The 12,248-nt window shown below is 49.5% G+C and overlaps 1 protein-coding gene across 1 annotated transcript in view; it reads left to right on the top strand.

The window, feature by feature from the left end:
* LOC144598346 (dedicator of cytokinesis protein 2-like) overlaps nt 1-12,248 on the top strand; it is an 894,447-nt gene that overhangs the window by 730,144 nt on the left and 152,055 nt on the right. The window contains exons 31-32 of the mRNA XM_078408406.1: nt 23-123; nt 1,101-1,159. Of these exons, the coding sequence (XP_078264532.1) occupies nt 23-123; nt 1,101-1,159 (160 nt within the window). The remainder of the gene's footprint in view (nt 1-22; nt 124-1,100; nt 1,160-12,248) is intronic.

Genomic DNA, 12,248 nt, shown 5'->3' with positions numbered 1-12,248 from the left:
CCACTTCTTCTCCTCCTCACAGCTCTGGAACAATTACTTCCATCTCGCCGTGGCCTTCCTGACTCAGGAATCTCTGCAACTGGAGAACTTCTCGAACGCCAAGCGATCGGCCATCATCTGCAAGTGAGAGTCCTGCCCAGCGACCTCCCGCTGCCCGACCACAGAGTGTTGCGTTGAGGGAATCTTGTCCAGGTCCATCAGATCGTGAGGCGTAGAGACAAACGTAGAGACATTGAAAACAGCTGCAGGAGGAGGCCGTTCGGCCCTTCGACCCAGCACCGCCATTCATTGTGATCACGGCTGATCGTCCACAATCAGTAACCCGTGCCTGCCTTCTCCCCATATCCCGTGATTCCGCTAGCCCCTCGAGCTTTATCTAACTAACTAAAGGCGTACAGAGAGAGCGAATACACAGTCTTTTGCACATGTTATGTCGTATGTCATCAGGTCATAAGTGATAGGAGCAGAATTAGGCCGTTCGGCCCATCAAGTCTACTCCGCCATACAATCATGGCTGATCTATCTCTCCCTCCTAACCCCATTCTCCTGCCTTCTCCCCATAACCCCTGACACCCGTACTGATCAAGAAGCTATCCATCTCTGCCTAAAAAATATCCACTGACTTGGCCTCCACAGCCGTCTGTGGCAAAGAATTCCTCAGATTCACCACAATAGACAATAGACAATAGGTGCAGGAGGAGGCCATTCGGCCCTTCGAGCCAGCACCGCCATTCAATGTGATCATTGCTGATCATTCTCAATCAGTACCCCGTTCCTGCCTTCTCCCCGTACCCCCTGACCCCGCTATCCTTAAGAGCTCTAACTAGCTCTCTCTTGAATGCATTCAGAGAATTGGCCTCCACTGCCTTCTGAGGCAGAGAATTCCACAGATGTTATCAGGCATGGGGGAGGGAGGGGGAGGAGGGGAGAAATTCTAGAGAAATTCCTCCTCATCTCCTTCCTAATGGAACATCTTTTTATTCTGTGGCTGTGCCCTCTGGTCCTAGACTCTCGCACCAATGCAAGATGAGGAGGAGTGGTGAGACAGAGGCTGATAGATGAAGCACAATGACTAACCGATGTCTTCCTACTTTCTGTAGGTATGGAGATATGAGAGGTGTCATTGGAGCAGCGATCCGTGAAATGTGGTACAACCTTGGTAAGGCAGTGGTTTTATCTATTTCTTTTCTGGTCCACCACCATCGCCTCCATCTTTTGGAGAGAGGATTTGAGAGCAAAATCGAATTAGTTTAGGATTAGTGTAAACTGGACCAAGTGGACCCGTTGTGCCCAAACCACTCCTGCATTGGTGCAGCACTCTCTCCTCCCCCATCCCCTCTCCCCCCTTCCATCCCTCCCCTCCCACTCCCCCCTCCCCTCTCTCCCCCTCCCACATCCCCTCTCCCTCCCTCCCCTCCCTCCCCTCCTCTCCCCCCTCTCCCCCTCCCCTCTCTCCCACATCCCCTCCATCCCTCCCCTCCCAACCCCCCTCTCCCCCTCCCCCCCTCCCCCCTCTCCCTCCTCCCACATCCCCTCTCCCCCCTCACCCCCTCCCCTCTCTCCCTCCTCCCACATCCCCTCTCCCTCCCCCTACCCCCCTCCCCTCCTCCCCCTCCCCTCCCCCCGTGCCTGATGACAGCCGGGAAGAAACTGTCCCTGAATCTGGAGGTGTGCGTTTTCACACTTCTGTACCTCTTGCCCGATGAGGGGAGAGAGGAGAAGAGGGAGTGGCCGGGGTGAGACTGGTCCTTGATGATGCTGCTGGCGGCCTTGCCGAGGCAGCGCGAGGCGTAGATGGAGTCAGTGAGCCAAGTAGATACCGTTCACACGAGTGCCCCGTGAGCTAGATGTTCTGGAGCTTCTCAATAGAGTTTGGAGAGCTGGAGAGTTTCAGGAAGGTAATCGTGGCTATCGAATGTACAGCCACAAATGGTGCCGTGACCAAGTGCCAGGGACGTACGGGACAATTGCTGGAAGTGGACGGAGGGCGGAAGATGTTGCGGGCGGAGCAATTTACAACCGAGGAGGAGAGGCTTTGTGGAACTAGCTGAGAATTGATGGTGTGCCTTCGCGGAAACCAGATCATTTTGCTGTTCAATGTGATTCCCTTGAAACGTCCACACAAATAAGTGAGAACGGCCAGTAACTCACCACTCTGTCACCACACTCCAATTCAGTCTGGAACCATCGGAGGTTGAAGAGAGACTTTAGGGTGGCACGGTGGCGCAGCGGTAGAGTTGCTGCCTTACGATATGATATGGTACAATACAATATGATACGATACGATATGATACGATACAATATGATATGATACGATACAATACGATGCGATACAATACGATATGATACGATACAATATGATATGATATGATACGATACAATACGATACGATACAATACGATGCGATGCGATGCAGTACGATATGATACGAAACGATATGATATATAATATTGATACGATACGATATGATTTTATACGGTACGATACGATACAATACAGTACGATATGGTACGATATGATATGATATACAATAACGATACGATACAATACAGTGCGATATGATATGATATACTATAATGATACGATGTGATACAATACAGTGCGATATACGATATGATATGATGTACAATAATGATATGATACGATACAATACAGTGCGATATGATACGATATGATATAGACAATAGACAATAGACAATAGGTGCAGGAGTAGGCCATTCAGCCCTTCGAGCCAGCACCGCCATTCAATGCGATCATGGCTGATCACTCTCAATCAGTACCCCGTTCCTGCCTTCTCCCCATACCCCCTCACTCCGCTATCCTTAAGAGCTCTATCCAGCTCTCTCTTGAAAGCATCCAACGAACTGGCCTCCACTGCCTTCTGAGGCAGAGAATTCCACACCTTCACCACTCTCTGACTGAAAAAGTTCTTCCTCATCTCCGTTCTAAATGGCCTACCCCTTTTCTTAAACTGTGGCCCCTTGTTCTGGACTCCCCCAACATTGGGAACATGTTTCCTGCCTCTAATGTGATATACTATAATGATACGATACAATACAGTGCGATATGATACGATATGATATGATATACTTTAATGATACGATACAATACAGTGCGATATGAGACGATACGATATGATATACAATATTGATACGATATTATACAATGCAGTGCGATATGATACGATATGATATACAATAATGATACGATACGATACAATACAGTGCGATATGAGACGATACGATACAGTACGATCATGATACGATACGATACACAGGAAAAATGTTCCCAATGTTGGGGGAGTTCAGAACCAGGGGGCCACAGTCTTAGAATAAAGGGGAGGCCATTTAAAACTGGGGTGAGAAGAAACCTTTTTCACCCAGAGAGTTGTGAATTTGTGGAATTCTCTGCCACGGAGGGCAGTGGAGGCCAAATCACTGGATGAATTTAAGAGAAAGTTAGATAGAGCTCTAGGGGCTAGTGGAATCAAGGGGTATGGGGAGAAGGCAGGCACGGGTTACTGATTGTGGATGATCAGCCATGATCACAATGAATGGTGGTGCCAAATGGCCTCCTCCTGCACCTATTTTCTATGTTTCTGTGATAATGATACGATACAATACGATACGATACGATAGAACTTTATTTATCCCAGGAGGGAAATTGATCTGCCAACAGTCATAAAAAACACAAAATACAGGAAACATGAAACGTGAAAATAATGTCACGGGTGGTAAAGCTTTTTGGATGTGCAAAGATTGAGGAGGGGAGTCAGTCTCATTCTCAGTCTACCCCACGACAGAAGGGGGAGGAGTTGTACAGTCTGACAGCCTCAGGGAAGAATGATCTCCTGTGGCGTTCTGTGCTGCATCTCGGTGGGACCAGTTTGTTGCTGAAGGTGTTCCTCAGGTTGACCAGTGTGTCGCGGAGGGGGGGGGGGGGGGTGAGCTGTATTGTCCAGGATGCTCCGCAGTTTGAGGAGCATCCTCCCCTCCAAGACCACCCTCCCCTCATGAATCCAACTCCCCGCCCCCCAGGAGGGAGCCAGCCTTCCTGAGGAGGAGTTTGTTGATCCTGTTGGCATCCGCGGCCTTCGCCCTCCTGTTCCCCCGGCGCACGCCAGCTGAGAAGATGGCACTGGCCAGGGATGGCGTCTTGCACTAGTGTTTAGGACAGGGACACGGGCCAAACGCAGGTGGGTGGGACGAGTGTAGCTGGGGCATATAGCTGGGGTACTGATTGAGAATGATCAGCCATGATCACATTGAATGGCGGTGCCGGCTCGACGGGCCGAATGGCCTCCTCCTGCACCTATTGTCTATTGTCTGTTGTCCAGAGTTAACCAAACACTGGCCCTGAGTTTAGGACGAATCTGAGACTATATTTTCATTTCAAGGAGAAAAAAAAACAAATCTTGGAAAATGCAGAAAAAAAACCTGACTGAAAAGCAGTGGAAGGTAAAGGACAATAAACGAGGAATAAAAGGAGTCTTATTATTCAGAGGGTGTGCTAAAGACAGGCCGTTAGTGGCACTAACTTCTGCATTAAAGAAGAATAAACACCATTCATTTTTACACCTGCAAAAAGCTCACAGCTTGCTCTCCGAATGGACAGATGGTTCATTTTCCTTCGCAATACATATGCATGACATAAGAACGCGGAAACAGCCATTGGCAGTAATCATGATCAAGGAATGTAAAGGTTAGGACGGGGGAGAGGAGTTAGTCACAAGAGTCTTGCAGCATGCAGACTTCAGCCCGACTTGCCCACACCGGCCAACATGCCCCATCGACACTCGTCCCACCCGCCTGCGTTTATCCCTGTCCTAAACCAGTCCCTTCCATGTACCTGTCTGATTGCTTCTTAAACATTGCGATAGTCCCTGCCTCAATTACCTCCTCCGGCACCTCGTTCCATACACACACCACCCTTAGTGTGAAAAGGTTACCTCTTAGATTCTTATTAAATCTTTCCCCCCCCCCCCCCCCCTCACCTTAAGCCTATGGTTCTCGATTCCCCTACTCTGGGCAAGAGACTCCCTCATTCTCCTGCGCTCCAGTGATTAGAGTCCCAGCCTGCTCAACCTCTCCCTATAGCTCACACCCTCTAGTCCTGGCAGCATCCTCGTAAATCTTCTCTGCACACTTTCCAACTTCCACAGGGTCTCTTGCCCAGAGTTGGGGAATCTAGAGATGGGGAGTAGGGGAATCGAGGAAAAGATTTAATAAGAATCTGAGGGTTAACTCTACCCGATCAATTCCTCTCATGATTTTGTACACCTCTATAAGATCACCTCTCATCCTTATTAAATCTTTTCCCCTTCACCTTGAACCTATGTCTTCTGGTCCCCGATTCCCCTACTCTGGACAAGGTATAGACAATAGACAATAGACAATAGGTGCAGGAGTAGGCCATTCAGCCCTTCGAGCCAGCACCGCCATTCAATGCGATCATGGCTGATCACTCTCAATCAGTACCCCGTTCCTGCCTTCTCCCCATACCCCCTCACTCCGCTATCCTTAAGAGCTCTATCCAGCTCTCTCTTGAAAGCATCCAACGAACTGGCCTCCACTGCCTTCTGAGGCAGAGAATTCCACACCTTCACCACTCTCTGACTGAAAAAGTTCTTCCTCATCTCCGTTCTAAATGGCCTACCCCTTATTCTTATTCTTATTCTGTGCATCAACCCCATCTACCCGATTTGCACCTCCACAAGATCTCCCCTCATCCTCCTGCGCTCCAGTGATTAGAGTCCCAGCCTGCTCAACCTCTCCCTATAGCTCACACCCTCCAGTCCTGGCAACGTCCTCGTAAATCTTCTCTGCCCCTTTCCAACTTGGCAACGTCTATTCCTGTAACGCGGTGCCCAGACGTGAACACGATACTCTAAATGCGGCCTCACCAACGTCTTGTACAACTGCAACATGGGCTGCATTATTTCTATGTGTGAAGACCATTCTCCGATCCCAACTTAGCCTAATGCAGCCTTGCCCAAACACCTAGTAGTTCCCATGCAGAACAATCTTATCATTTAGCCGTGAGTTGGCCCTATTCTTGTTTTGATTTGTTTTTTTGTTGCTTTTTTTTGTTCTTTTTGGGGTTTTTTTTTGCGATTTCTGGTTCGGGCACTGTGCACATGGCAGACTGGATGTAGGAACGTAGAAACAGGGAAAATAGGTGCAGGAGGAGGCCATTCGGCCCTTCGAGCCAGCACCGCCATTCATTGTGATCATGGCTGATCATCCACAATCAGTAACCCGTGCCTGTCTTCTCTGCCCATATCCCTTGATTCCGATACTCCCTGGAACTCTATCTATCTCTCTTTTGAATTCATCCATTGAATTGGCCTCCACTGCCCTCTGTGGCAGAGAATTCCACAAATTCACAACTCTCTGGGTGAAAAAGTTTTTTTTCTCACCTCAGTTTTAAATGGCCTCCCCTTTATTCTTAGACTGTGTGTGACCCCTGGTTCTAGATAGGACAGGTTTAGAGGAATATGGGCCAAATGCAGGCAGGTGGGAACGAGTGTAGATGGGACGTGTTGGACGGTGTGGGCAAGTTGGGCTGAAGGGCCTGTTTCCACGCTGTATTGCTTGATGATCCTTCCTTATCAGATTCCACCATCTTCACCCTTTTGTCTTCTCCACATCTTCTCCAGCCTTGGTCATCGTCTCCACTCTTCCCTCCTCCACCTGACTCATTTGCCAATGTACCTCTCCTCACCTGTATACGCCTAAGAATTGGCAGCTCTTGCCTCACCCCTTCCCCTCGCCTCTCTACCCTCTACACCATCAGTCATATGGTCAAAAGGTCATAAGTGATAGGAACAGAATTAGGCCATTCGGCCCATCAAGTCTACTCCGCCGGTCAATCATGGCTGATCTATCTCTCCCTCCTAACCCCGTTCACCTGCCTTCTCCCCTAAATAGACAATAATAGACAATAGACAATAGGTGCAGGTGGAGGCCATTCGGCCCATCGAGCCAGCACCACCATTCACCGTGATCATGGCCGATCATCCACACACAGCACCCCGTTCCTGCTTTCTCCCCACATCCCTTGACTCTGCTATCTTTAAGAGCTCTACCTAACTCTCACTTTAAAGCATCCAGAGAATTGGCATCCACTGCCTTCTGAGGCAGAGAACCTCTGACACCTGGACTAATCAAGAATCTATCTTTCACTGCCTTAAAAATATCAGTCTGACGAAGGGTCCCAGCCCACAGGCAAGCTCTCCTACACTGCCGTTGGAACGGCCCCGCAAACAGCCCTCTGTTGGTTGAAATAAACCTTAGGACGTCCAGTAGATCAACGGCACAAAAAATAAAATCCTTCTCTGGGTCTGGTCCTAGTACGCCCCCTCCTGTTCATTGTCTCTGTCTCTCTCAAATCCTACCTTCTTTGGCATCTGGCAGGGCGGTCACGGTGGCGCAGCGGTAGAGTTGCTGCCTTACAGCGAGTGCAGCGCCGGAGACCCGGGTTCCATCCCGACTACGGGTGCCGTCTGTAGGGCGCCCACCGGGTCCGCGCCTACCAGCGATCCCCGCACACTAACGCTATCCTACACACACTAGGGACAATCTTTTTACATTTACCAAGCCAATTTAACCTACATACCTGTACGTCTTTGGAGTGTAGGAGGAAACCGAAGATCTCGGAGAAAACCCACGCTGGTCACGGGGAGAACGTGCAAACTCCGTACAGACGGCGCCCGTAGTCAGGATCGAACCTGAGTCTCAGGCGCTGCATTCGCTGTAAGGCGGCAACTCTACCGCTGCGCCACCGTGACCTGCGTGACCTGCGTGGGCGCCACCGAGAAGAATGAAAGGAGATCTAGAAGGATGAGAGGGGATCTTATTGAAACGTATAAGATTATTAAGGGGTTGGACACGTTAGAGGCAGGAAACATGTTCCCAATGTTGGGGGAGTCCAGAACCAGGGGCCACAGTTTAAGAATAAGGGGTAGGCCATTTAGAACAGAGATGAGGAAAAAAAATTTCAGTCAGAGAGTTGTGAATCTGTGGAATTCTCTGCCTCAGAAGGCAGTGGAGGCCAATTCTCTGAGGCCAATTCAAGAGAGAGCTGGATAGAGCTCTTAAGGATAGCGGAGTCAGGGGGTATGGGGAGAAGGCAGGAACGGGGTACTGATTTAGAATGTTCAGCAATGATCACATTGAATGGCGGTGCTGGCTCGAAGGGCCGAATGGCCTCCTCCTGCAGCTATTGTCTATTGTCTATTGTGACCGCCCTATTTAACCCTGATGGATTGGCACAAAGTCAAGCGGATGGCTTGATGCTGGACGGTGTCAAGCTCTCTAAGTGTGTTCGAGCTGAGTTTACCCAGGCAAGTGAGGAACGCATGACTGCATCCCTAGTGTGCCTTGCAGCTAGTGACAGAGCACCCGTGGTGACAGTATATAAATCACCCGCAGCACCAAACCCAGCCTCTGACCTGCCTTCATCGCCACACGATTCATGATCGTCTCAATTCAATTAAGTCTGTCGTCAGATGGAAAGTTGGACGGAAACCTTGGCAGGTGGAGTTTAACCGGAGTTGAACCATGCTCAGCTTTGGTCACGCTGCCAGAAGGAGGATGTCGTTGAACTGGAAGGAGTTCAGAGAGGATTTACTGGGGATGTTACCAGGACTCGAGTGGATGAGCTAGAGGGATAGGTCGGGCAGGCTGGGACTCTGGCAGCTCGTTCCATGCACCCAACACCCTTTGTGTAACAAGGTTACCCCTCAGATTCCTATTAAATCTTTCCCCCCCCCTCACCTTACACCCATGTCGTCTGGTTCCCGATTCCCCTACCACTATCTTCCTGTCTCCAACTACATCTTATCTTTGTCATAGATACATAAACACATAGGAAATTGGTGCAGGAGGAGGCCATTCGGCCCTTCGAGCCAGCACCGCCATTCATTGTGATCGTGGCTGATCGTCCACAATCAGTAACCCGTGCCTGCCTTCTCCCCATATCCCTTGATTCCGCTAGCCCCTAGAGCTCTATCTAACTCTCTCTTAAATCCATCCAGTGGTTTGGCCTCCACTGCCCTCTGTGGTAGAGAATTCCACAAATTCACAACTCTCTGGGTGAAAAAGTTTTTCTCCCCTTTATTCTAAGACTGTGGCCCCTGGTTCTGGACTCCCCCAACATTGGGAACATTTTTCCTGCATCTAGCTTGTCCAGTCCTTTTATAATTTTATGTCTCTATAAGATCCCCTCTCATCCTTCTAAACTCCAGTGAATACAAGCCCAGTCTTTCCAATCTTTCCTCACGTGACAGTCCCACCATCCCAGGGATCAATCTCGTGAACCTACGCTGCACTGCCTCAATTACAAGGATGTCCTTCCTCAAATTGGGAGACCAAAACTGCACACAATACTCCAGATGTGGTCTCACCAGGGCCCTATACAACTGCAGAAGAACCTCTTTACTCCTATACTGAAATCCTCTCGTTATGAAGGCCAACATGTCATTAGCTTTCTTCACGGCCTGCTGTTCAGTGACTGGTGTACAAGGACACCCAGGTCTCGCTGCACTTCCCCCTTACCTAACCTGACCCCATTGTCCCGCCCCCTCCCCTGACATCAGTCTGAAGAAGGGTCTCGACCCGAAACGTCACCCATTCCTTCTCTCCTGAGATGCTGCCTGACCCGCTGAGTTACTCCAGCATTTTGTGTCTACCTTTGTATATTTACCCGATCTATTCCTCTTATGATTTTGTACACCTCTGTAAGATCGCCCCGCATCCTTCTGCGCTCCAAGGAATAGAGTCCGAGGCTGCTCAACCTCTCCCTGAAGCTCAGGCCCTCAAGATCTGGCAACATCCTTGTAAATCTTTCCAGTTTGACAACATGTGGCCAGGACTTGAGGGCCTGAGCTGTAGGGAGAGGTTGAGGAGGCTGGGACTCTATTCCTTGGAGCGCCGGAGGATGAGGGGTGATCTTATAGAGGTGTACAAAATCATGAGGGGAATAGATATGGTGAATGCACAGAGTCTTTTACTCAGGGTAGGGGAATCAAGAACTGGAGGACAAAGGTTTAAGCTGAGAGGGGAATGTTTTAACAGGAACCTAAGGGGAACTGTTCCACACAGAGGCCAGTGGGTGTATGGAACGAGTTGTTAGAGGAGGTAGTTGAGGCAGGTACTATAGCAGCATTCAAAAGACATTTGGGCATGTACATGGATTGGAAAGGTTTAGAGAGTGGCAAAGTGGTAGAGTTGCTGCCTTACAGCGCCAGAGACCCGGGTTCAATCCTGACAACGGGTGCGGTCTGCACGGAGTTTGTACGTTCTCCCCGTGACCGCGTGGGTTTTCCCCGGGTGCTCCGGTTTCCTCCCACACTCCAAAGACGTGCAGGTTTGTGGGTTAATTGGTTTTCAGTCAAAAAAGTAGTAGTATGTAGGATATTGCTAGTCCAGGCGATCGCTGGTCGTGGGCTGATGGACTCAGTGGGCCGATGGGCCTGTTTCCTTGCTGTATCTCCAAAGGATATGGGCCAAACGTGGGCAAAAGGACCTAGCTTAAATGGGGAAATCTGGTCAGCGTGGACATAGACATTAGACAATAGATAATAGGTGCAGGAGTAGGTCATTTGGCCCTTCGAGCCAGCACCGCCATTCAATGTGATCATGGCTGATCATTCTCAGTCAGTACCCCGTTCCTGCCTTCTCCCCATACCCTCTGACCCCGCTATCCTTAAGAGCTCTATCTAGCTCTCTCTTGAACGCATCCAGAGAACTGGCCTCCACTGCCTTCTGAGGCAGAGAATTCCACAGATTCACAACTCTCTGACTGAAAAAGTTTTTCCTCATCTCCGTTCTAAACGGCCTACCCCTTATTCTTAAACTGTGGCCCCTGGTTCTGGACTCCCCCAACATTGGGAATATGTTTCCTGCCTCTGGGTTGAAGGGCCTGTTTCCGTGCTATATCGCTAAAGTCTAAAGGATATGGGCCAACCGTGGGAAAATGGGATGAGCTTAGATGGGGCGTCCTGGTCGGCATGGACATGTTGGGCCGAAGGGCCTGTTTCTGTGCCTTCTGACTCCATGCAGTGACGGGTGATGGAAGCTGAGTGCCACCCTTCAGATTGCTACGCAGTCAAGCAGCCTCTGACAAAAGCAATTAAAAATATTAGACTGGCCCCAGCCATGGGAACTGGAGGAATATTAATTCTGTCAAATAGGCCCTCTTGATCTTAAAATCGTCAGAGGCAGAGGGAATAAAGAGTCGTTTCATCTCCAAGCCCAGCTCACCATCTGAATATTTAAAATGGACTTTGTTCTAAAATAATCTGTCTCATCCCTTTAATTTGTCTCCTCTCGCAATCTGTAGGTGTGATCGCTCACAGCTCTGATCCTCTGAAGCGCAAGAGTTTAAGAAGTCGCTCGAAGCTTAATTACGGTCAAAATGAATCTGCAACATCACTGACAGACTTGCACTACTGGTATTTATTCACAAAATGCTGGAGTAACTCAGCAGGTCAGGCAGCATCTCGGGAGAGAAGGAATGGGCGACCTTCAAGGGTCTCGACCCGAAACGTCACCCATTCCTTCTCTCCCGAGATGCTGCCTGACCTGCTGAGTTACTCCAGCATTTTGTGAATAAATACCTTCGATTTAATAGACAATAAACAATAGACAATAGATGCAGGAGGAGGCCATTCGGCCCTTCGAGCCAGCACCGCCATTCAATGTGATCATGGCTGATCATTCTCAATCAGTACCCCGTTCCTGCCTTCTCCCCATACCCCCTGACTCCGCTATCCTTAAGAGCTCTATCTAGTACCAGCATCTGCAGTTATTTTCTTATACTATGACTTGCACCACTGGGTCAGACCTGTCCATGAACCATGTGCAGGAAGGAACTGCAGATGCTGGTTGACACCGAAGACAGACACAAGAAGCTGGAGTAACTCAGCGGGACAGGCAGCATCTCTGGATGGATATCCCTCCAAACCTGTCCGATCCATGTACCTGTTTCTGACTGTTTCTTAAACGTTGGGATAGTTCCAGCCTCAACTACCTCCCCTGGCAACTTGTTTCATACACCCACTGCTTTGTGTAAAAAAGTTACCCTTCAGGTCCCTATTAAATCTTTCTCCCCCCCTCCCCTCACCTTAAACCTATGTCCTCTGGTCCTCGATTCACCTAGTTCCAGCCTCAACTACCTCCTCTGGCAGCTTCCCCTTCACCTTAAACCGATGTTCTCTGGTCCTCGATTCACCTACTCTGGGCAAG

Source organism: Rhinoraja longicauda, chromosome 1 (assembly GCF_053455715.1).
Source record: "Rhinoraja longicauda isolate Sanriku21f chromosome 1, sRhiLon1.1, whole genome shotgun sequence".
NCBI classification, from domain to species: Eukaryota; Metazoa; Chordata; class Chondrichthyes; order Rajiformes; family Arhynchobatidae; genus Rhinoraja; species Rhinoraja longicauda.
The sequence above is the reverse complement of the archived record's forward strand: the minus strand, read 5'-3'. Positions and strand labels throughout refer to the sequence as shown.